The sequence below is a fragment of the Bos indicus x Bos taurus genome, chromosome 25 (assembly GCF_003369695.1).
Source record: "Bos indicus x Bos taurus breed Angus x Brahman F1 hybrid chromosome 25, Bos_hybrid_MaternalHap_v2.0, whole genome shotgun sequence".
Classification (NCBI taxonomy): Eukaryota; Metazoa; Chordata; class Mammalia; order Artiodactyla; family Bovidae; genus Bos; species Bos indicus x Bos taurus.
In genome coordinates, this window is record NC_040100.1 from 5,988,750 (window position 1) to 6,015,256 (window position 26,507).

The 26,507-nt window shown below is 40.1% G+C and overlaps 1 protein-coding gene across 1 annotated transcript in view; it reads left to right on the forward strand.

Moving 5' to 3' along the window:
* LOC113883745 (cytochrome P450 3A28-like) overlaps positions 1 to 26,507 on the forward strand; it is a 38,567-nt gene that overhangs the window by 10,058 nt on the left and 2,002 nt on the right. Inside the window, 9 exon segments of the mRNA XM_027527709.1 lie at positions 9,141 to 9,254; positions 9,517 to 9,605; positions 10,923 to 11,071; positions 14,354 to 14,410; positions 14,413 to 14,480; positions 15,510 to 15,576; positions 21,080 to 21,240; positions 23,644 to 23,870; positions 26,058 to 26,220. Of these exon segments, the coding sequence (XP_027383510.1) occupies positions 9,141 to 9,254; positions 9,517 to 9,605; positions 10,923 to 11,071; positions 14,354 to 14,410; positions 14,413 to 14,480; positions 15,510 to 15,576; positions 21,080 to 21,240; positions 23,644 to 23,870; positions 26,058 to 26,220 (1,095 nt within the window).

A 26,507-nucleotide genomic window follows, 5' to 3' on the forward strand; every position in this document is an offset into this window, starting at 1 on the left:
CTTGATAAGCTTGTCCCAAGCTGAGAAACAGAATTATATCTTTCCTTTTCCTTCTATTCCTGGGGGGAAAACAGAAGAAAAAAGTATTTTCGTACAATTGTAACATTTCTTCAGAATAGCAAATAAACTCCTTATTTTTGATGTATTCTATTTTTTTTATTTTTTAACTTTACAATATTGTATTGGTTTTGCCATATATAAAAATGAATCCACCACAGGTATACATGTGTTCCCCATCCTGAACCCTCCTCCTTCCTCCCTCCCCCTACCATCCCTCTGGGTCGTCCCATTGCACCAGCCCCAACCATCCAGTATCGTGCATCGAACCTGGACTGGTGACTCATTTCATATATGATATTATACATGTTTCAATGCCATTCTCCCAAATCATCCCACCCTCTCCCTCTCCCACAGAGTCCCAAAGACTTTTCTATACATCAGTGTCTCTTTTGCTGTCTCATATACAGGGTTATTTTTACTATCTTTCTAAATTCCATATATGTGCATTAGTATACTGTATTGGTGTTTTTCTTTCTGGCTTACTTCACTCTGTATAATAGGCTCCAGTTTCATCCACCTCATTAGAACTGATTCAAATGTATTCTTTTTAATGGCTGAGTAATACTCTATTGTGTATATGTACCACAGCTTTCTTATCCATTCATCTGCTGATGGATATCTAGGTTGCTTCCATGTCCTGGCTATTATAAACAGTGCTGCGATGAACATTGGGGTACACATGTCTCTTTCAATTCTGGTTTCCTCCGTGTGTATGCCCAGCAGTGGGATTGCTGGATCATATGGCAGTTCTATTCCCAGTTTTTTAAGGAATCTCCACACTGTTCTCCATAGTGGCTGTACTAGTTTGCATTCCCACCAACAGTGTAAGAGGGTTCCCTTTTCTCCACATCCTCTCCAGCATTTATTGCTTGTACTTTTGGATCGCAGCCATTCTGACTGGCATGAAATGGTACCTCATAGTGGTTTTGATTTGCATTTCTCTGATAATGAGTGATGTTGAGCATCTTTTCATGTGTTTGTTAGCCATCTGTATGTCTTCTTTGGAGAAATGTCTATTTAGTTCTTTGGCCCATTTTTTGATTGGGTCATTTATTTTTCTGGAATTGAGCTGTAGGAGTTGCCTGTATATTTTTGAGATTAGTTGTTTGTCAGTTTCTTCATTTGCTATTATTTTCTCCCATTCTGAAGTCTGTCTTTTCACCTCGCTTATAGTTTCCTTTGATGTGCAGAAGCTTTTAAGTTTAATTAGGTCCCATTTGTCTATTTTTGCTTTTACTTCCAATATTCTGGGAGGTGGGTCATAGAGGATCCTGCTGTGATGTATGTCGGAGAGTGTTTTGCCTATGTTCTCCTCTAGGAGTTTTATAGTTTCTGGTCTTACGTTTAGATCTTTAATCCATTTTGAGTTTATTTTTGTGTATGGTGTTAGAAAGTGTTCTAGTTTCATTCTTTTGCAAGTGGTTGACCAGTTTTCCCAGCACCACTTGTTAAAGAGATTGTCTTTAATCCATTGTATATTCTTGCCTCCTTTGTCAAAGATAAGGTGTCCATATGTGCGTGGATTTATCTCTGGGCTTTCTATTTTGTTCCATTGATCTATATTTCTGTCTTTGTGCCAGTACAATACTGTCTTGATGACTGTGGCTTTGTAGTAGAGCCTGAAGTCAGGCAGATTAATTCCTCCAGTTCCATTTTTCTTCCTCAAAATAGCTTTGGCTATTCGAGGTTTTTTGTATTTCCATACAAACTGTGAAATTATTTGTTCTAGCTCTGTGAAGAATACCATTGGTAGCTTGATAGGGATTGCATTGAATCTATAAATTGCTTTGGGTAGTATACTCATTTTCAGTATATTGATTCTTCCAATCCATGAACATGCTATATTTCTCCATCTATTAGTGTCCTCTTTGATTTCTTTCACCAGTGTTTTATACTTTTCTATATATAGGTCTTTAGTTTCTTTAGGTAGATATATTCCTAAGTATTTTTTTCTTTCCGTTGCAATGGTGAATGGAATTGTTTCCTTAATTTCTCTTTCTGTTTTCTCATTATTAGTGTATAGGAATGCAAGAGATTTCTGTGTGTTGATTTTATATCCTGCAACTTTACTATATTCATTGATTAGTTCTAGTAATTTTCTGGTGAAGTCTTTAGGGTTTTCTATGTAGAGGATCCTGTCATCTGCAAACAGTGAGAGTTTTACTTCTTCTTTTCCAATTTGGATTCCTTTTATTTCTTTTTCTGCTCTGATTGCTGTGGCCAAAACTTCCAAAACTATGTTGAATAGTAATGGTGAAAGTGGTCACCCTTGTCTTGTTCCTGACTTTAGAGGAAATGCTTTCAATTTTTCACCATTGAGGATAATGTTTGCTGTGGGTTTGTCATATATAGCTTTTATTATGTTGAGGTATGTTCCTTCTATTCCTGCTTTCGGGAGAGTTTTTTTTATCATAAATGGATATTGAATTTTGTCAAAGGCTTTCTCTGCATCCATTGAGATAATCATATGGTTTTTATTTTTCAATTTGTTAATATGGTGTATTACATTGATTGATTTGCAGATATTGAAGAATCCTTGCATCCCTGGGATAAAGCCCACTTGGTCATGGTGTATGATCTTTTTAATGTGTTGTTGGATTCTGATTGCTAAAATTTTGTTAAGGATTTTTGCATCTATGTTCATCAGTGATATTGGCCTGTAGTTTTCTTTTTTTGTGGCATCTTTGTCAGGTTTTGGTATTAGGGTGATGGTGGCCTCGTAGAATGAGTTTGGAAGTTTACCTTCCTCTGCAATTTTCTGGAAGAGTTTGAGTAGAATAGGTATTAGCTCTTCTCTAAATTTTTGGTAGAATTCAGCTGTGAAGCCGTCTGGACCTGGGCTTTTGTTTGCTGGAAGATTTTTGATTACAGTTTCAATTTCCGTGCTTGTGATGGGTCTGTTAAGATTTTCTATTTCTTCCTGGTCCAGTTTTGGAAAGTTGTACTTTTCTAAGAATTTGTCCATTTCTTCCACGTTGTCCATTTTATTGGCATATAATTGCTGATAGTAGTCTCTTATGATCCTTTGTATTTCTGTGTTGTCTGTTGTGATCTCTCCATTTTCATTTCTAATTTTATTGATTTGATTTTTCTCCCTTTGTTTCTTGATGAGTCTGGCTAATGGTTTGTCAGTTTTATTTATCCTTTCAAAGAACCAGCTTTTGGCTTTGTTGATTTTTGCTATGGTCTCTTTTGTTTCTTTTGCATTTATTTCTGCCCTAATTTTTAAGATTTCTTTCCTTCTACTAACCCTGGGATTCTTCATTTCTTCCTTTTCTAGTTGCTTTAGGTGTAGAGTTAGGTTATTTATTTGACTTTTTTCTTGTTTCTTGAGGTATGCCTGTATTGCTATGAACTTTCCCCTTAGGACTGCTTTTACAGTGTCCCATAGGTTTTGGGTTGTTGTGTTTTCATTTTCATTCATTTCTATGCAAATTTTGATTTCTTTTTTGATTTCTTCTGTGATTTGTTGGTTATTCAGCAGCGTGTTGTTCAGCCTCCATATGTTGGAATTTTGAATAGTTTTTCTCCTGTAATTGAGATCTAATCTTACTGCATTGTGGTCAGAAAAGACGCTTGGAATGATTTCAATTTTTTTGAATTTACCAAGGCAAGATTTATGGCCCAGGATGTGATCTATCCTGGAGAAGGTTCCGTGTGCACTTGAGGAAAAGGTGAAATTCATTGTTTTTGGATGAAATGTGCTATAGATATCAATTAGGTCTAGCTGGTCTATTTTATCGTTTAAGGTTTGTGTTTCCTTGTTAATTTTCTGTTTAGTTGATCTACCCATAGGTGTGAGTGGGGTATTAAAGCCTCCCACTATTATTGTGTTATTGTTAATTTCTCCTTTCATACTTGTTAGCATTTGTCTTATATATTGCGGTGCTCCTATGTTGGGTGCATATATATTTACAATTGTTATATCTTCTTCTTGGATTGATCCTTTGATCATTATGTAGTGACCTTCTTTGTCTCTTTTCACAGCCTTTGTTTTAAAGTCTATTTTATCTGATATGAGTATTGCTAATCCTGCTTTCTTTTGGTCTCTATTTGCATGGAAAATCTTTTTCCAGCCCTTCACTTTCAGTCTGTATGTGTCCCCCATTTTGAGGTGGGTCTCTTGTAGACAACATATGTAGGGGTCTTGTTTTTGTATCCATTCAGCCAGTCTTTGTCTTTTGGCTGGGGCATTCAACCCATTTATGTTTAAGGTAATTATTGATAAGTATGATCCCGTTGCCATTTACGTTATTGTTTTGGGTTCGAATTTATACACCCTTTTTGTGTTTCCTGTCTAGAGAATATCCTTTAGTATTTGTTGGAGAGCTGGTTTGGTGGTACTGAATTCTCTCAGCTTTTGCTTGTCTGTAAAGCTTTTGATTTCTCCGTCATATTTGAATGAGATCTTTGCTGGGTAGAATAATCTGGGCTGTAGGTTATTTTCTTTCATCACTTTAAGTATGTCTTGCCATTCCCTCCTGGCTTGAAGAGTTTCTATTGAAAGATCAGCTGTTATCCTTATGGGAATTCCCTTGTGTGTTATTTGTTGTTTTTCCCTTGCTGCTTTTAATATTTGTTCTTTGTGTTTGATCTTTGTTAATTTGATTAATACGTGTCTTGGGGTGTTTTGCCTTAGGTTTATCCTGTTTGGGACTCTCTGGGTTTCTTGGACTTGAGTGATTATTTCCTTCCCCATTTTAGGGAAGTTTTCAACTATTATCTCCTCCAGTATTTTCTCATGGTCTTTCTTTTTGTCTTCTTCTTCTGGGACTCCTATGATTCGAATGTTGGGGTGTTTAATATTGTCCTGGAGGTCTCTGAGATTGTCCTCATTTCTTTTAATTCATTTTTCTTTTTTCCTCTCTGATTCATTTATTTCTGCCATTCTATCTTCTAATTCACTAATCCTATCTTCTGCCTCTGTTATTCTACTATTTGTTGCCTCCAGAGTATTTTTTATCTCATTTATTGCATTATTCATGATATATTGACTCTTTTTTTATTTCTTCTACGTCCTTGTTAGGGCTAGGGCACCCCACTACAGTACTCTTGTCTGGAAAATCCCATGGATGGAGGAGCCTGGTAGGCTGCAGTCCATGGGGTCGCTAAGAGTCGGATACGACTGAGCAACTTCACTTTCCCTTTTCACTTTCATGCATTGGAGAAGGAAATGGCAACCCACTCCAGTGTTCTTGCCTGGAGAATCCAAGGGACTGGGGAGCCTGGTGGGCTGCCGTCTACGGGGTCGCACAGAGTCGGACACGACTGAAGCGACTTAGCAGCAGCAGGTCCTTGTTAAACCTTTCTTGCATCTTCTCAATCCTTGTCTCCAGGCTATTTATCTGTGATTCCATTTTGATTTCAAGATTTTGGATCAATTTCACTATCATTATTCAGAATTCTTTATCAGGTAGATTCCCTATCTCTTCCTCTTTTGTTTGGTTTGGTGGGCATTTATCCTGTTCCTTTACCTGCTGGGTATTCCTCTGTCTCTTCATCTTGTTTATATTGCTGAGTTTGGGGTGTCCTTTCTGTATTCTGGCAGTTTGTGGAGTTCTTTTTATTGTGGAGCTTCCTCGCTGTGTATGGGTTTGTACAGGTGGCTTGTCTTGGTTAGTGAAACTTGTGTCGGTGTTCTGGTGGGTGGAGCTGGATTTCTTCTCTCTGGAGTGCAGTGAAGTGTCCAGTAATGAGTTATGAGATGTCTATGGTTTTGTAGTAACTTTGGGCAGCCTGTATATTGGAGCTCAAGGCTGTGTTCCTGTGTTGCTGGAGAATTTGCTTGGTATATCTTGACCTGGAACTTGTTGGCCCTTGGGTGTTTGGTTTCAGTGTAGGTATGGAGGCATTTGATGAGCTCCTGTCAATTAATGTTCCATGGAGTCAGGAGTTCCCTGGAGTCAGGGTTTGGACTTAAGCCTCCTGCTCCCAGTTATCAGTCTTATTTTTACAGTAGTCTCAAAACAGCACCATCGATAAAACATCTAGGTTAAAGGTGAAAAGTTTCTCCACCATGAGGGTCACCCAGAGAGGTTCACAGCGTTACATGGAGGAGAGAAGAGGGAGGAGGGAGTTAGAGGTGACCCGAATGAGATGAGGTGGAATCAATAGAGGAGAGAGCGGGCTAGCCAGTAATCACTTCCTTATGTGCACTCCACAATTGGACCGCTCAGAGATGTTCACGGAGCTATACAGAGAAGAGAAGAGGGAGGAAGGAGACAGAGGTGGCCAGGAGGATAAAAGGGGGGGATGAAAAGAAGAGAGACAGATCCAGCCAGTAATCAGTTCCCTAAGTGTTCTCCACCGTCTGGAACACACAGAAATTCACAGAGTTGGGTAGAGTAGAGAGGGGTTAGGGGGGGGACACAGGCGACCTGGTGGAGAAAAAGGAGACTCCAAAGGGGGAGACAGGAGGCAAGCCAGTAATCTCGCTCCCAAGTAAAAAATGGGTACTGAAAATTGGGTTCTTAAAGGTACAAAATTGGTAACAAATACCTAAAAGCAAAAATTAAAAATCTAGGGTAGAGTTTGGCATTTCAAAAATACATTGTTAAAGAAAAGAAGAAGGAAAAGAAAGAGAGAGAGAGAGAAAAAAAAAAAAAGTCGCAAAAATTATAAAGAAAATATAGGTACAAAATTGATAACAAATACCAAAAAGCAAAAGTTTAAAATCTGGAGTAGAGTTTGGAATTTCAAAAATACAGTGTTAAAGAAAAGAAGAAGAAAAAGAAAGAGGAAAACAAACAAACAAACAAAAACAAAGTCACAAAAATTATAAAGAAAATATACGTACAAAATTGATAACAAATACCAAAAAGTATAAATTAAAAATCTAGAGTAGAGTTTGGAATTTCAGAAATACAATGTTAAAGAAAAGAAGAAGAGAAAGAGGGGAAAAAAAAGTCACAAAAATTATTTAAAAAATATATAGGTACAAAATTGATAACAAATACCAAAAAGCTAAAATTAAAAATCTAGAGTAGAGTTTGGAATTTCAAAAATACAATGTTAAAGAAAAGAAAAAAGAAGAAAGAAGGGGGGAAAAAAAGGTCACAAAAATTATAAAATATATATATATGAAGTTTGCTTTAAAAAAATAGGGTCTTTTTTTTTTTTTTTGCAAAGTAATAGTAGGTTATAAAAGTGAAAATTAAAGGAGTAATAGAGGTCTTAAAATTTTTTTTAATTAAAAAGAAAGAAAGAATGATCGTAAAAATAGTAAAAATATATCTAGGACTTTCTCTGGTATTATTGTGGGTATTGTGGGGTCAGTTCATTTTCAGCTAGTTCTTTGGTCCGGCTTCTATTTCTCAAGATCTATAGGCCCCTTCCTATGTAGTCGGTACTAACAACAGGGTTTTAATCTATTGCCTGTCGCTTCCAAGGTGGTTCTCTCTGTTATAGCTTCTTCTGTTTGCTGGTCTCTTCAGTGTCTGATTTCCGCCCTGACACAAAGGGAGCGGTGGTGGACACTTTTTTTTTTTTAGGCTCACTTGTTCAGTCGCGCTGTGGGGAGGAAAGGACGCTACAAATAACATTGGCGTGTGCTCGCAGTGCCTCAGCCACACTGGGCCTGCCCCCACTCACGGCGCGTGTAGCCTCCCTGCCCACGCTGCTCAGGCTCTAGGTTGCTCCGCTGGGATCCATCTGCAGTCAGCCCTGGGCTGCTTGCACCTCCCAGGTCTAAGCCGCTCAGGTTCAGGCACTCGGGTAGTCCTCAGAGGTCCGAGCAGCTCAGGTGATGAGGTGTTTGGCGAGTGCAGCTGCTGCGACTTATCGCCTCCCGGCCGGTCGGTTTTCTGGGTGTACAACTGGTGCACCTTCTCAGGCGGATGTTGACCGTCCAGAGCCCCAAGAAGTCTTAGTTAGCAAAGAAGCCTGCTTACAGTTTTGTAGTCTCTCTGGGGCTGCGATTGCCCCCTTCCGGCTCTGGCTGCCTGTCACCAGAGGGAGATGGTCTGCAGCCGGCTATCTCTGTCCAGTCCTTTGTTCTGTGCGCGGGCCTGGCGGTGTCTTAGGTTACGGCTGGCTTTCCGCATGGTAGCTATCCAACAGTCTGGTTTGCTAGCCCAAATTAGTTCGCTCAGATAGCGCTGGGGGCATTCAGGCCAGATCCTTACTCTAAGCGATGCAGCCCGCGCCTCCCTGCCCAGCCCCCGCTTGCTAGTGGCAGGTGCCAGTGTCTGCGCTGCTTCTCCACTGGGGGAGTTACCGTTGGGCTCGTAATCTGTGGGTTTTAATTGTTCATTTATTTTTCCTCCCTGTTATGTTGCCCTCTGTGCTTCCAAGGCTCGGCACAGACTCGGCAGTGAGAGTGTTTCTTGGAGTTTGGAAACTTCTCTCTTTTTAAGACTTCCTTCCCAGGACGGAGCTCCGTCCCTCCCTCTTTTGTCTCTTTTTTTGTCTTTTATATTTTTTCCTACCTCCTTTCAAAGACAACGGGTTGCTTTTCTGGGTGCCTGATGTCCTCTGCCGGCATTCAGAAGTTGTTTTGTGGAATTTACTCGGCGTAAACGTTCATCAAACATTCATCAAATGTTCTTTTGATGAATTTGTGGGGGAGAAAGTGGTCTCCCCGTCCTGTTCCTCCGCCATCTTAGCTCCTCCTCTATTTTTATTTTTAAAAAGTCTCATATCAAGAAATGTTTTGAATCCACATGCTGTAGACATGTAAAGAAAGAACTGGTCTGAGACAACATATGTTTGTCAAAGCTATCAGCTTTCTGTCACTAGTTAGTTCCCTTGTACTCTTCACAGACCAGGAGGATGACCTAGGTCTTATTCCTGCCTATTCCCTTGGGAAAACCCTTTCTATACTACATGGGTCATTTGCACTTAATAGGATACTGAAACATGAAATTTGGAAACCACATCAAGTGGCTGGGTGTCTCTCCTCCACACCCACAGAAACCTAGATATTTTGGATAAATATTCATTAAGCGTTTAGCATAGGGTCTGCTACTAAGTAGACAGTCACTAAATATTAGCTGAATAATTGGTCCTTATTTAAGAAATCTTAAACAACTGTTGAGACTTCTAAAACTTATACAAGATAAATATGTTTTGCTTTTGACTAGATTTTTGGTCCAATGGGAATTATGAAATATGCCATCTCTCTGGCTTGGGATGAACAATGGAAGAGAATACGGACATTGCTGTCTCCAGCCTTCACCAGCGGAAAGCTCAAGGAGGTAAGAAAAGAAGAGGACTTTCAATTAGAAACTTACGGAATGACTCTAGGGACAGGTAAAAACCGAGATCATAGTCTCTTTTCAAAGAGGAGTCTGCTGAGTTTGAGTTTTTTAACGTTGGTCTTTTGTCTTTACATCCTAGAGAGACATTTTTAAGATTTTTATAAAATGTCAGTTACTACTCCATGCTTAGGAAAGCCAGGTCCTTCTAGGACTTGAGTCTCCACATTTAACTTCATGTGATGATATATTTAATGTCCAGATGTTCCCCATCATTGGCCAGTATGGAGATATGTTGGTGAGGAACCTGAGGAAGGAAGCAGAGAAAGGCAATCCCGTCAACATGAAAGAGTAAGTAGGGGTGAAGCTGCTGGTTCTCTGAGCTCCACTGAGAGCTTCTCGCTGCCTACCATGGAGTCAAGTTCCAACTGCTGTGTCGATCTAGAGAACAGACAGAAGTAGGTCGTGTTACAAACCCGATGGGCCGCTCCAGAACGAGTGGCGTCGTCAAAGAAAGCCGGGCAGCCAGGAGAGAAGGTGTCTATTGTGTACATGAGCCATAAAGAGCTTATCTTCTTAACTATGACTTTATGGATATTCCAGAAGACTAAAATAAACAGTTTTGAAAGGAGAACATTATCATGCCAAAGTATTGAGTGTAGAGGGTGTGAAACAGTGGCAGAGGAAGGCTCTTGGTATATATTGGCAGGTAGCGCATTGGGCAGTAAAGTTACAGTATTGAACTTGAAACAACTTAAATCTCTTCACACTTTTCCTACAGAAAATGCTAAATATTAATTATTAATCACTATTTGTTCTTCTTTCATCCTGAAAAGAGAGAATGCCCTGTCCAGGCTATGGGTGGCATAACCATGGTTTTGTTGTCTAAACTGGGTTTTTTTTAAAAAAACAACTATACTATAATAGCAGATATAAAGGAAGACTGTCCCAGGGAAGCTGAGGACATACGCTCACTGAGCCATGGGATTCCCTAAGTCAATTTGAAAGGATTTTTGTTAAACTCAGAACATTTTTAGTTCTTATAGTTCACAGAAATGACTCTTCCCTCAGAGCAACCACAGAACACTGGGGTTGAGGAAGACAGGTCTTCCAGGAGCCTTAGCAGTAGTGTAAACAAGGAGGGGTGATGTTCCTGGCAACTCAGAACAGGGCACTGCTGTTATGTAATGTGCTAAAGGGAAATCAGCTCTGAGTACAGGTTTTATGGTGAAGCAAGACCCAGGTCAATGTCCCTTCTCTTGACTCCCCAGGAAAAGTTAATTATTCCACACTTTGTCTTACTCAAACACAGTCCTTACACACTCTTTATTGTCCATAGTCAAAACACATTACTGTACTTCCTGTCTGATTGTGCGTGTCTTTCTCTATGACAAGATCCCTGAATTCAGGGGGTGGGGGTCTAGGTTGCCTTAATGTCCCCACCTCCCTAATGTAGGGCCAGTTGCATCACTCACATGTCATATACACCTCAGGAGTGAGTGATAGTAGCAGAGATTCTTCTATGATCCAGCAGGTGGTTCTGAGAGAAGGTGGCTCTTTTCCTGTCTGCCTGGGCATCGGATTTTATGTATATTTCTTGTTGCACATGTTGGACAAGGATAAAGAGGTGTTGATTTTAACTGAACATGTTTTTCTCTCTCTACTAAGCATGTTTGGAGCCTACAGCATGGATGTGATTACTGGCACAGCATTTGGAGTGAATATTGATTCCCTCAACAACCCACACGATCCCTTTGTGGAACATAGCAAGAACCTCTTAAGATTTAGACCCTTCGATCCATTCATTCTTTCAATAAGTATGTGAACTACTTTATTTCTTATTCTTTATTCTTCTTTCATCCCTCCTTTCCTCCCTCCCTCCCTTCCTTCTTTCAATCCTTCCTTCATCTATCTTTTTTAAAATAATAGGTGTAATAAGATGCAATTCACATACCACATAATACACCAGTGTGAAATGTATAATTCATTCATTTTTACATCCTACCTATCCATCAACAAATGAAATGGACATGGAAGTTATATACAACATTCAGTATACACATTGAATATTATATCTGTGTGTGTGTATTCACAGAATTTAATATTATTCAACCAGGAGAGGAAGAAAATCCTGCCATTTGCAACAGGGTGGAAGGACCTTGAGGGTATTATGTTATGTGAAATAAGTCAAACAGAGAAAGGTGAATACTTATATAGAATTAAATTAAAAAAAAAAAAAAAAACCCTGGGTCTTCCCTGGTAGTCCAGTGGTGAAGAATCTGCTTCCAATTCAGGTAACGAGTTCAATCACTGGTCAGGGAACTAAGATCCCACATGCCACAGAGAAAACTGAGCCCACAGGCTGCAGCAAAAACCCAGTCAACCAAAATTTTTAAAAATAAATTAATTTTAAAAATCCAAAACTAAAAAACAACAAGAAGAAAACCAAACTCATATAAAAGCAAGATCAGATTTCTTTTGTTAGGAGAGGAGTGGCTTGGATTGGTGGGAAATTGAATAAAGGTATTCAAAAGATGTGATTTTTCAGCAACAGCATAAAAGTACTGGCAGAATAATGTACAATATGAGTCCACTTAACACTACTGTGATTTACTGTATTTGTGATTTACTAAGAAAGTAGATCCTAAAGGTCCTCATCACAAGGGAAAAAAAAAAAAACTGTAACTATATCAGGTGAGGAATGTTAACTAAGCTAATGGGGCTAATTTTAAAATACATGTGTGTTAAGTCATTCATTAGTCATTGCGCTGTGCCCAAATTAATACAGTGCTGTATCTCAACTATAACACAGCACAACTGAAAAAGAAAGGTTTTTAGTGCTCTCAGAGATATATGCACAACCATCACCGCTGTCAATTTTTGTCAACTCTCACGCCCTGTACCTATCACCTTCCACTCCCCCTTAGCTTTAAGCTATCCCTTGGGCTTCCCTGGTGGCTCAGCTGGTAAAGAATCTGCCTGCAATCCGGGAGACCTGGGTTCTATCCCTGGGTTGGGAAGATCCTCTGGAGAAGGGAGCGGCTACCTACTCCAGTAATCTGGCCTGGAGAATTCCATGGACAGTCCATGGGGTTGCAAAGAGTCGGACACAACTGAGCGACTTTCACTTTCTCAATCTATGTTCTGTCACTTCAAATTTGCTTATTGTAGACACTAGATATGAGGGAATCATATACTATGTGGTCTTTTGTGGCTGACTTCTTTCATTTATCACGAGTAGTCTAAAATTGTAGCACGTATCAGTACTTCATTTCTTTGTATGCCAAATAGTATTTCATTATATGGGCATTCCGCATTCTGTTTACCCATTCATCAGCTGATGAACATTTGGGTCATTCACCATTAAGTATGGTGTTAGCTTAGTTTTTCATAGACGACTTTCATCAAGTTGAGGAAATTCCCTTCTGTTCCGGTTTGTTGAGTGTTTTTATCACAAGGGAATGGTAGGTTTTGTCACATGCTTATTATGCAAGTGTTAGATGATCGCATTGTTTTTTTAATTCCTTTGGTATGGTTTATTGTGCAACTTGGCATTCCTGGGATAACCCCACTTGGTCATGGTGTGTATCACCTTTTATGTGTTGCTAGACTCAGTTTGCTAGTATTCTGTTGAGGATCTGTGCATCCATGGGATAAGGTGTGTTGGTCTGTGCCTTCTTGTGCTATTTTTGTCTGGTTCTAGTATCAAACGCAAACACATTGGAAGTGCTCCAATGCCTTCAATTTTTTTGGAAGAGTTTGTTTAAAAATGGGGCTAATCCTTTAAATATTTGGTAGTATTCACCATTGAAACCACCTCTACCTGAGCCTTTCTTTGCCAAGCTGTGGGCTGTTTCTTGATAACTAACTCAAACTTTGTCCATTTTAATAGGTATATCAGATTGTCTGTTTCTTTTTGGATCACTTTCTGCAGTTTGTGTCTTTCTGAGAATCTGTCCATTTTATCTAAATGATCTAATTTATTGTCATACTGTTGTTCATAGATTACTTTTTTATTGAAGTAAAGTTGATTTACAATGTTGCGTTAGATTACAGCAAAGTAATTCAGCTATGTACACACAAACACATATTCTTTTCCAAGTTCTTCCCCAGTATAGGTTATTATAAGATATTGAGTATATAAAGATTTCATTATAGTCCCTGTACTTTTTAAAATGTCATTTGTAATCTCCCTTCTTTTACTTTCAATGCTAGCAATTTGAGTATTTTCTTTTTTTTTTTTTTTTTTGGCCAGTCTAGCTAAAAAAATCTTTCAAAGCATCAACTTTTAGTTTCACTGATTCTCTCCACTGTTTTTTAATCTCCTACTCATTATAGTTTCTTCACTTCTCTTTACCATTTTCTGCCTTCTACTCACTTTAAGTTTTGTTTGTGCTCCTCCTTTCAGAGTGTGAAGGTGGAAATTTAGGTTCTTGACTTAGGATCTTTGTTCTTTTAATATCTAAATGTACAGCCACAAATATCTCCCTGAACACTGCTTTTGCTACATCCCATCAGATTTGATATAGTGTGTCTTCATTTTTAGTCATTTAAAAGCAATTTTTGATTGCCCTTTTTATGTCTTCTACAACCCATTGGTTATTTAGAAGTGTGTTATTTAATTTCCACATATTTGTGTATCTCTTAATTGTCTTTCTGTTATTGATTTCTAATTCTATTCCATTGTAGTAGAAAGACACATACTGTATTATTTTGATCGTGACAATTTTTTTTTAACTGCACAATTAATTGAAGTAACAGATTTTGGTCTGGTTTATCCAAAGAGATGCTAGTCCAAGAATTAAAGGCCATGAGGTGCCAGAATGTAATCCTGTTCTTTGGTCAGTCCAAAGATGCAGAGGGAACCACTGATCTCACTACTATAGTGATGGGCCCCAGATGTGGACTTGGCTTCAATCAGTCATTGACTTGGAAGTCTGAGCAAAGGTCTAGAGGCAGTGGGTCATGACTGAGTATCCTGGTGGTTTTACTCTTTTGATTGGTAGAGCAAATTAAATCTGCTAAAGGTAACTATATTTGCTAAATGCAAAGTAAAATTTGCATTTTCACCGAGCTTACTTTTATCTTTTTCTCTGCAGTATTATTTCCATTTCTCAACCCAGTTTTTGAAATATTAAACATTACTGTGTTTCCAAAAGTACTGTGGACTTTTTCACAAAATCTGTAAAGAAGATTAAAGAAAGTCGCCTCACAGATAAACAAATGGTAAAGTCTGGTGGTGTTTACAAGTGGGTGTGCACTTTTTGATAATTTATTGAGCTGTGTACATATGACTTATATGCATCTTTGCATTTTTGAAACATAGGTAGAAAACTATAGAGTATAGAATATGATGGTTCTAAAATTTGGGGGGCAATGGAAGAGCATAAGAATGGGGAAGAAAATAAGATTATGAGCCAGAGAGTTCTTCTCTGGTTCTTTTACTGAACCAGAGAAGCATGCTAATTAGTATATGAGGGATAAGAGTTACTGATTAAAAATAATTTTACTGATATTTTACCAAATATTAACTTGGTAAAGAATTACTTCAATGCCAAGCCTCATATTTTATAGGTTGTCTGATGAAATACTCCATCGGATGCCTGATACATTGCAGTCTTTTAAAAAGTTGAGCCCTGTCATGGTCTGAAGTGAGCAGGCGTCTTCTCTGGCCAGTGAAGCCACAAGTGGGTTAACCCAGTTTGGCCTTCATGATGCCATGAGGCCAGCACAAGGTTGTCTGCAGGTTAGGAGAGATGGGCTGGTTACAGGATGTCACTAAAGAATGTGTAGAGTCCTGGGAGGGTCAAGAGTTTGTAGATGCTTCTGCAAAATCTGCTGGCGACCTATGCAATGTGAGGGAGTTGATTTGTGTGTCCATTCATTAAGAGTTAAAGTTGAAGGGGAAAAAAGGATTGAAGCCATGGACCTGTTCCTGAGCAAACAGGTGTGACAGGAGAGACAGCAGATAACTATCTGGTTAAGAAGCTGTTTCAAAAGTCAAAGAAACCAAAGATCAGAGAGAGTGAGGGCAAAAAACCAGTGGGACGTGATGGCTGGGTTTCTCTCAGGGAAGCATCATGGTCTCTAAGATTTGTAGGTGGGTGGTTTTGTTCACTGAGGACTCAGGCAATATTAGTTAGACTCTTGCTCTTTAAGGGGCCATATTTTCAGGAAAGAAGTTAAATATACACTCCTGATTTATTTCTATCTTCAGAAGTAATTTCTAAAATTGATTTCTCTTTCTGTTTCCAGAATCGAGTGGATTTACTTCAGCTAATGATTAATTCTCAGAATTCCAAAGAAATTGACAACCATAAAGGTAACCATGGAGAGCTTCGTGGGGGCTGCTATGGGAAGGCGCATAGGTAGGGTGCGGTTCTCAAAATGTGCAAGAAGTTTTCCAGGCATGTGAGAATTTCTGCCAAATGGAAGAAAGACACTTGTGCAGAAAGAGTAGACTATGGTACTTCCTGGAAGTTTCCAGGCACAGCTTTGTTCAGAGCTCAAAAGGGCAAGTGTGGCAAGGATGTCAGGCCCGGAAGTGAGTCATGGTCAGTGGATCACCTACAGCTGAACCTCTGGGGAGCTTTGTTCTCATATCAATTCTCAGGCTCCTCCAGATCCACAGTGCCCCACTGTTGGTGCCCTTAACTTGGAACTCTTGGATAAGGTTGTATTTACAAGCTTACTCTACTCTAGAGATTATTTTTTCCCTTTTGTAATTAATAAATGACTTGTGAGAGAAGCCTGTGAGACTGGAAATACACTGTTTCTCTTCAAATTGTCACCTACTTATTTTATCATTCATGGGTGGTTTCTGACTGAAACCATCATTACCATGATGGTTATAACACGATGACTTTCTGATCCCATCATTCTTCTGTATTTATGAGTTGATGTTCTTTTGTAGGGAAGCTCTCCATTCTCTCTTGTTGGCTTACTTGTTCATCTATATTTATATAGCATGATCTCATGTACTCTCTTACATCACTTTTCATTTTGATTCTCAAATTCTTTCTGGTTTGTCCACTGGAGCTTTTTCAAGTAGGACCTTACATTCTTTTTTCTTTTCTCCTTCCTTCACTTTAAATCTTTTTTTAATGGACTATTTTTAGAATAGTTAGTTTTATAAGAAAATTGAGTGCAAAGTATAGAGATTTCCAATATACATCCTGCCCCAACTACACACAGTCTTCCCCCCACTATCAAAAGACCACACCAGAGTTGTGCATTTGTTAGAATCAATGAACCTACATTAATGCATCATTATCATCCAAAGTGTATAGCTGACCTTAGGGTTCATTCTTAGTATTATACATTCCATGGGTTTTGGCAAATGTGTAAGGATGCACCATCAGTGCATACAGAGTTTCCATTGTCCTTTAAAGTATCTTTTTCTAAGAACTTCCTCACTTTCTGATGTAAGACAATCCAGGTTTCTCTTACCCCTGAGTAGCCCTGGAATCAGCTGTTTTTTCAAAGGAGCTCTGGTTCCCTTTATTGAAAAATGGTATTTATAAATCACAATCTAGGATCTTAGGAATGCTTATTGCCTCTAGGGATTCATTGCCTCTAGGGATTCTTTGCTTCTAGATCTTTCCAGTGGATAAAGCTAAGAACATAAAATATTTTTACACAAGACAGTAAGCATAAGTAGTTCCATATCTGCCCTTACCATGATCACTCCCACATGTTAAATTTTAAGCTATCAGTCATTTGACGACCATGTCACAAAATTCTTGAATTTTAAAAATTTTATTCTGGAGCAATGCCGGGGTCCAGCCCCAGCTGATCCAGGGAGTTCGAAGCGGGGATGGCGACAGCAAGGATCAGGATACAATAGCTTCAATTAGATATTAATTAGAGATGTAAAGAGTAATAGAATGAGGATAGCTCAGTAGGAAAATTCAGTGGAGAAAAGAGGCTGAGTAGCTTGGTTTACTCGGGAGACCAATAAAACTTCAAGACAAGAAGTTTGTACCACTTATGTAGGCCGCAGGCGTCCTTCCGTTCTCCCAAAGGAGAGGAGACACTGAGGCCTCCCTGGTCAGATCTTAGAAGCCCAGGCATAATTAGTAAGCATGGCGGGTTCCGCGCTCCAGATGGAGACTCAGCCAGAGTTTGAGAGGGAGAGAGACATGGGGAGACCAGTCTTTCGAGGAACTGATCCCAATTCTTTATTTTCCATGGTCTACTTTTATACACTGAGACATTATGCAAAAGTCACACAGGGTCAGCAGTCCTGACTTTTATCAAAGTCAGGTGCTTCATACAAATGTATACAGAGGTCTTAGGGGTGTTACATCATCTTCTGGCCAGGGGGCCTGCTGACAATTTATGACCTTCTCCTTGTGACAGCGGTCAGTCAACCAGGACACTTATTTCTCCAGGGGTGATTATTCTTAAAACAGACGCCACCTTCCGAAGGTACCAGATAAAGTTACATTCCTATAGGGTGAGGGTGTAGTGGGTTTTAATTAAGGAAAGAATTTACTTAGCCTAAGGTCCAACGTGATTAATATCAAAGGTTAATACTTATTTCTTCTATATATTCATTAACGTGTATAAAGGCAGGGGATGTGGAGACTTAGCAGTAAACATTGGCTCAACAAATGAAAAACCCTTCACCAATACAATTTCTAATCAGCCCACTATACTTATACTAATAGTTTTCTAACTTCTCTAAAGAACCTGTTTTTAGAAGGTTTAAAGCATCTCGTGCATCTCACGGTTGGGAGGCTCTGAGCAATCACATGTGGCCGGACAAGCCTGTCAGGCAGGCTAGAGAACCTTCAGAGGAGTGTGTAGGTGGAAACACTCTTGTCACACCCAGGAGTTTTTATTAACTGGAGCTCTAAGTTAACTCCTTCTCTGAAAGAGGTGGTGGGGGACAGCCCCCCATAAAGTCAGAGGTGTAGGTGAGAGCACAAAGTAGTAAAGTAGGCAGGCTCTGGTTATGGGGGTAGATGCTCGAGGATTTCCAGGGGGACTCCTGAGACTCGATCAAGCAAGAATGAGCTGACGCCAGCACACCACTATAAATATATCTAAAACTATGTTTAAATCTACTTCAATCTATAATATCTATCTAGATATGTAAGTACATGGTTCAATACATCTTTCTGTGAAGAAGGAGTATTCTATGTCCGCATTGTTTAATATAGTAACCACTTGACATATGTGGCTATTGAGCACTTAACATGTGGTTATTGCCATTGAAGTATAGCATTTAATTGTGATTAAAATTTAAATAGCCACGTATTAGTACAGCTTTAAACCTTCTGGAGTATCATGGGTTTATGCTCACTGGGGGAAAGAATTTGATAGTTGAATTTACCCACAATAGAATCGCAGAAATCATCATGGGGCAATCAGAACCTTGTCGATCTCTCTTCCACTCATTCTCTATTGTTTTTGTTGTCACTCGCTTGGCTGGGGCAGGTACTACATTGACTTGAGTGCTCTAAGTAACAAAGGTCCTACTTCAGTCCCATCAAATAGCTGAGAGACTGACCATGGTTGGTCTCTCAGGAGAAATTGAAAACAGAGACATATTTATAATTACAAGGGTTTTTTTTGCTGAGCATAAAGGAGAGTAAACAGTGGGCATGTACTGAGGAAGAAGACCTTCAGGCCAGGATTGAATCAGCATTGCTAATTCCCCTCCCTGGACCTCATTTTTCTATGGTGCACACTGACCAGTGTCCTTCCACAGACACATCCTTCCTTCTGGTATTTTAATGCCATTGATTAGACTAGGCTCACTCACAGCTCTTCTGGCTTTTAGTCCATCTCTGTAGTTTTTGTGCCTATCTGAGATCACCCTGAGAAGACTTGTGCCTCAGGTCTTCTCTTGCCTGATGCCTGTCAATTGTATAATCCATGCTTCTTAGCCAAGTATTACACACTAATCACCACATCTTATGAAAAGCCAGACTCTGACTCCATTGTTCTAGTTTGGAATTGAGTCTCTGATATTCTAATAAGTTCCCAGATGTTGGTGATGCTGCTGGTCCATGAACACACTTTGACTAGAAAGAGCCTTCTATTGTTCTCTTCAGTTCAGTTCAGTTGAGTCGCTCAGTCGTGTCCAACTCTTTTCGACCCCATGAATCGCAGCACGCCAGGCCTCCCTGTCCATCACCAACTCCCAGAGTTCACTCAGACTCACATCCATCAAGTCGGTGATGCCATCCAGCCATCTTATCCTCTGTCGTCCCCTTCTCCTCCTGCCCCCAATCCCTCCCAGCATCAGAGTCTTTTCCAATGAGTCAACTCTTCACATGAGGTGACCTTGGAGTTTCAGCTTCAACATCAGTCCTTCCAAAGAACACCCAGGGCTGATCTCCTTCAGAATGGACTGGTTGGATCTCCTTGCAGTCCAAGGGACTCTGAAGAGTCTTCTCCAACACCACAGTTCAAAAGCACCAATTCTTCGGCGCTCAGCTTTCTTCACAGTCCAACTGTCATATCCATACATGACCACTGGAAAAACCATAGCCTTGGCTAGATGGACCTTTGTTGGCAAAGTAATATCTCTGCTTTTTAATATGCTAACTAGGTTGGTCATAACTTTCCTTCCAAGGAGTAAGCGTCTTTTAATTTCACTTTTGCAATCACCATCTGCAGTGATTTTGGAGTTCCTACAAACATATTTAGATAAAAGATAGTTTAATTTCTCCCATAATGTGGCCTTACCCTTGTACAATTTATCCAAGAATCAAGTTATACTTTAACTAGAGTAATTTAAATTATTCTGGAAGAGAATATGGCCCCATATTACTTATAACTAAAGTGCTTTAAGGTTTCTCCAAGGGACACACTGATTACACTGTGTTTGTTAGACAAAAATGCTGTCTCTTGAAATTACCAAACTCTGTCGCTGGGGAGGCAGCATAGTCAGGAGCAGGGAGCCAAGAATAGTATTAGTCCAGTGCAGTGGCTCAGTCGTGTCTGACTCTTTGTGACCCCATGGACTGCAGCACACCAGGCTTCCCTGTCCATCACCAACTCCTGAAGCTTGCTCAAACTCATGTCCATTGAGTCAGTGATGCCATCCAACCATCTCATCCTCTGTCATCCCCTTCTCCTCCTGCCTTCAATCTTTCCCAGCATCAGGGTCTTTTCTAAAGAATCAGTTCTTTGCATCAGGTGGCTAGAGTATTGGAGCTTCAGCTTCAGCATCAGTCCTTCCAATGAATAATCAGGACTGATATCATTTAGGATTGACTGATTTGATCTCCTTGCAGTCCAAGGGACTCTCAAGAGTCTTCTCCAACACCACAGTTCAAAAGCATCAATTCTTTGGCTCTCAGCTTTCTTTATGGTCCAACTCTCACATCCACACATGACTATTGGAAAAACCAAGCTTTGAGTATTTGGACCTTTGTCGACAAAGTGATATCTCTGTTTTTAATATGTTGTCTAAGTTTGTCATAGCTTTTCTTCTGAGGAACAAGTGTCTTTTAATTTCATGGCTGCAGTTACCATCTGCAGGGATTATGGACAGTGAGAAAACTGGATTAAAACAATTTCTGCCTTTTTCTTGTTTTTTTATGTATGTATTTATTTTTAATTAGAGAATAATTTTTTTTACAATATTGTTGGGTTCTGCCATACAACAACATAAATCAGCCATAGGTATACGTATTTCCCCTCCCTCGGAAGACTGAGAATACAAAACACTCCCAGTTTGACTCTAATTGCTTTTACATTTTCCCCATAGGGATTTGGCAGTTTCATTTGATTTCTCATCATCTAAACTGTGATGTTTTATATCGATGTGTTTCATATAATATAAAATGTCTCTTGTCTCCCTTTAGCTCTGTCTGACATAGAACTCGTGGCCCAAAGTACTATCTTTATTTTTGGTGGCTATGAGACCACTAGCAGTACTCTTTCCTTCATTATATATGAATTGACCACTCACCCTGATGTCCAGCAGAAGCTGCAGGAGGAAATTGATGCAACTTTCCCTAATAAGGTGAGTGATGATACCTGGAAAGAGAAGTGAAGGTGAAGCCTTAGCAAAAATGCCTTCTTGCTGCTTCTTGAACATATTTGCAGAAAGCATAAGCCTCAAATCTTTTACCTGTGCTATTTAGGAAGGATCTAGGTGTACAAAACAAAGGGGAAACATAGATAATGCCTTGCACACACAGGAATGTAGGTACTGTGGAAAAAAAGGCTGGTGTTGGCATATCACATATTACCGTATGCCATGTTAAAAACTCACAAAATCTTGGTGGCATCTAACAGTCAACATCTATTACTCTAGTGTCTGCATGCATGCATGCTGCATGCTAAGTTGCTTCAGTCATGTCTGACTCTTTGCAACCCTGTGGACTGTAGCCTGCCAGGCTCCTCTCTCCATGGGATTCTCCAGGCAAGAACACTGGAGTGGGTTGCCAAGACCTCCTCCAGGGGATCTTCCCAACCCAGGAATTGACCCTGTGTCTCCTGCAGCTCCTGCATGGCAGGCAGATTCTTTACTACTACAGCTGGACTTGCTGTGGTCTGGGTGTTGGCTGATCTGGGCTAGCCATGGCTAACTAGCTGGCTGACTCAGCTCCTTACATGTTCTACACGTGTCTCGTATTCCACATGTCTGCAGCACAAGGCAATGGTAGGTGTCAGGATCAAGAAGCCCCATCTTGTGGGTGACTTTCACACAGGCTGCTCACAGCACAGTAGCCACCTTTCCACTAATTCAAGGTGAGCCACCTGAATGAGAATGGGAGGGAACCACAGAGTTAGCTACAAGATAAGGACAGATAGCAGTGCCCACCTAAATTACAGATGATGTGTCTTCTCTGGTAAATCTTATTTGGGGATTATTTTGGTGCAATAAGATGAAAAAGTCACTAAGAGACAGAGAGTAGTTAAAGCATTGTGTTCTCCTCTTTTTATAATAATACTTACAATAACAACACCACTATTGGCTAATATTTACTTCTTACTATCTATGTTTATCTAAACACTTTCCATTTATGAATGAATCTAACCTTCATAAAATTCAGTCTTAGTCAGGAGAGTCTAGGTTATGCCTCAGTAACAGATTAGCCTAAAAATCTCAGGGGCTTTCATAGCAAAGGTTTACTTTTAACCCACATCTACACATCCAACATGGATTGTTAGTGGAGGAATTAGTACACAGTTCTGCTCCACAGAGTCACTTGGGGATACAGGCTGAGGCTCCACCTTCTTGTAACTGCCTTATCTGAAACATTCTTGTTATCTGGGGAACAGGAACCTGAGAGTTGCTCACTGACTTTTCAAATATTTTGTCTCTGAACTGCCATAACCACCTCAGTTCACAGCCCATTGGCAAAGTTGGTTTCCCATAACTTCAGATGGCCTGGGAAATATGGGGACTACACGGGATGCTGGGTGAGCAGTGTGTCTCTGCCACACAACCCTATGGAGGGTCAGCTCCATCTGTCTCCATGTAACCTATGAGATACCTGAGTGACAGGGAGATGAAATACTTCCAGACACTAGTCGTGTACCTGGTGGTGATCAAGCCAAGCTGTGATCCAGGGTGTTGGCTCTTGAGCCACTCCTATCCTCCACAATGTTGCCCCTTAAATATAACCCCATGTGACAGCCACATACCACCCTCACTAGTCTCAGATATCTGCAAAAACTGGAGTTCTTTGTGGTATGAGGAGAGCTGGCCCCTGGGGCTGGAGTGGCTTGTTTAGACCTTCAAACCTTCTGGTCACACCTGCAGGGACAATAGAGGACTCTTCCAGCAACAGAGGGTGGAGTTGAGGATTCTGATTCCCTTGTAATTTCCTCTAGAACTGAAACTGTTGCTAGTAGCACTCAGTCTTATTCTTTATTTGCGGATTTGGTTTAGAAAGGAATTCATTTCTCTCCAAATCATTTACAGAGTTTTCATTTAATGTAGTATTTCCAAACTGTATACATATAACGAAAAGAATGAGCAGTCAGGAGCCTTCAACTGAGAACCTTCATGTTGAATAGGGGATTTGCTCTTTTACACATTCTCTTTCCTTGGTACTTACATGTGGCCTCACTTTCAAAAAGAAACAGTGATTTTTGCCTATTTCACTTAAGAGTAAGGGTTTTAGCCTATTGCTCACATTTGTTCTCCTGAGAAAGAAATACACTGCATGATAATGTGCAGGATTTCAGACCCTGGTTAGGGCACTGTCCCAACATCTTCCAAGTCCTCACTATTCTACATCTCAATGGGCCCGTGAGAGATCAAAGGACATGATAGATACTAAAATGTCCATAAATGTCCTTGATCAATTTAAATTATTCCCTAGAGCACCTAACATTTCAATAGGACTGCATTGATGGAGTTGAAGGTTGATCCAAAATCTTAATTTATCAAAATCTGTTTTTCTTTTCCGAGGCCCCTCCCACCTACGATGCCCTGGTGCAGATGGAGTATCTTGACATGGTGGTGAATGAGACTCTGAGAATGTTTCCAATTGCTGGGAGACTTGAGAGGGTCTGTAAGAAGGATGTGGAAATCCACGGGGTGACCATTCCCAAAGGGACAACCGTGCTGGTGCCGCTCTTTGTTCTTCACAACAACCCAGAGCTCTGGCCAGAGCCCGAGGAGTTCCGTCCCGAAAGGTACAAGACCCTGGAGAAGAGACGCCCACCTCATCCTTTTTGGTGCTTGCAAGTTCTGACAACTCTTATTATAGGTGTCAAACGGGTGACCGTGCAACCGTTTACCTGTATATCTTTTTATTGTTTAAAAGATTTTTCTCTTTAACTGGGTTCATTCTTTGAGTTGAATTATTCAAACTAGATTAGAAAAAATAAAATTATTAGCTGTCTTTATTCCTAATACAGTACGATAGGCCTCATTAATAATGTATGTCCTTGTGGACAGTTTTCTACGCATATATAGATTTTTGAAACTTTGAGTGGTATTCTTATATATTATTTAGTTCTAAATGGCTTGATTTATTTAACAATAAACTATAAACAATATTCTATGTGCATATGTTTGTATGCACATTCCATAAGTTACCTTACTACTGTCTTATTTCAGGTGTATAGGCTTTTTGTTTCTTTTAAGCCTTTCTCTCTATTCTCTCCTAGCTCTCTGAATTCACACATGTCCCACATTCCTTATTTTTAGACACGGCTGCTGTTTGCTCTTACTATTGTGGGAGCACAGGCTGGAGACCAGAGGTCTCATCCCTGTGGTTCAAGCAGCCTCACTGAGGATGGAGGAGCACCCAGGGGCCCTGGTTCTGTCTTGGGTGCAGACCTGGGCCAGCTCCCTTCTGTCTCAGTATTTGGTGACTTTCCAAAGAGAAGTCCTCTGCTCTCTAGACATCTAGATTTCCTCCTTGGAGAGCTGTTGAGTATCCTTTTCAGGAATTAGGAGCAAAGGTCTGGTTTGGGCACAGTTTGAACTCTGGATAGAGTTGATTCTCTCCCATTTAGTGTGCAGGGATCAAGGTTTGGAATGAACTTTTCAGGCACTGCCTGGGATCTGGACTTTCATTTCACCTTGACTACGGGTTGTCATTTCATCTCACCCTGATGGCCAACGGTTGTCTTGTTTGCCCCGATGTCCAAGTTCTACCATAGTGGTGACACACAATACTTGTTGATAGAAGAGTCAGAGTCCACCAAGTCCCCTGTTCTAGACCAGGGACACTCTGTTTCTCCCTCAAGCTCAGCAGCTCCCCCTCCTGCAGCATCCAGAAACTAAAAATGGAGACCACTCACCGTACTTCCCTTTCATTCATTCAGCCGTCAAGCAGAGATTTAGTGCTTACCTGTGTATGTCAGGGACTGGGCCACGGAGCGGGAAACCAAATATTTACAAAGGCCTATTATGGAGAATTTTACAAACATACACAAGTGTGGGTGTATTTGAAACATATACAGGTATACTCTATAGGCACAAGCCTATGAAATACATTTTTATTGTGGTATATTGCTAGTTGTGTTTGTTTCTGCTGTACAATGTATATCTGTGTGTGTCTATTCCCTGCTTAAGAAGCGTCAACCCATGTTTGCACATTCACTTGACACTGCTGTCCTTCCATCTCCATATTATTTTGTCACATTGTCTGTAAATTTACATAATGTTTTACAAAATAAGGACTCTTTTAAATATATGTAACCACAATGCTATTATCACTTTCCCCAAATATGCATTTTTCCTTGACATATTAAAATACTGAGGAGTCAAATTTTTATAACACAGAGGTCTAACCATCAGGGAATTTATAGGCTAGTGGAACAGATAGACAAAGAAATCAGTGATTATCTGGAGTAGCCTGGCATCCCATGCTGACAGAATTCTACTGACCTAAGCATTCTGTGTGTGGCAGAGAGAGGTAGAAAGATAATGACACATGGAGGTTGGAAGGGAAACGAGGGAAAGCAGTTGAAATATAACAATTTAAATACTCAGAGGTGTTTCTCCTGCTTCCTTCCCCCATGAGCACATGAGTGACGTAAGTGTGCTTGGAGATGGAACCCATGTTTTCTTCAATCAGATTCATTTCCTAACTGCCTTTCAGAGAGTGAACATGTCACCACCCTGAATGTAAATTTAGAGTTTAAGGATACATTTTCTTTAAATAACCATTACCTCAACTTAACAGGAGTGAAAGCTTCTGTAGGGTGCAGGGAGTGGAACTTATCTTTCTCACCACAGCAGTGTGCAGTCACCAGCCCACAGAAATCTCCTTATGCTACAGGTCCAAGAGTTAAGTTAAAACCTCAGACCTGCAGCTCTTCTGGTTTTTCTGTTTCATTCACTTGTTTCCTCTACTGTTGTGGATCCAGGTTCAGTAAGAAGAACAAGGACAGCATAAATCCTTACGTCTACCTGCCTTTTGGAACTGGACCCCGAAACTGCCTTGGCATGAGGTTTGCCATCATGAACATAAAACTTGCTCTTGTCAGAATCCTGCAGAACTTCTCCTTCAAACCTTGTAAAGAAACACAGGTCAGCAATTCACTTTCTGCATTAATAACGTTTTATTGGGAGTTGTTTTTTAACTGATGCTGCTGCTGCTGCTGCTAAGTCGCTTCAGTCGTGTCCGACTCTGTGAGACCCCATAGATGGCAGCCCAGGCTCCCCTGTCCCTGGGATTCTCCAGGCAAGAACATTGGAGTGGGTTGCCATTTCCTTCTCCATTTTTAACAGATGGATCTCTATATATCTAGGTATGTTATCAATTCAAAGGATAACTTATTCTATCAGCCAGAGAATCTCTTTGGAGTCACCTGAAA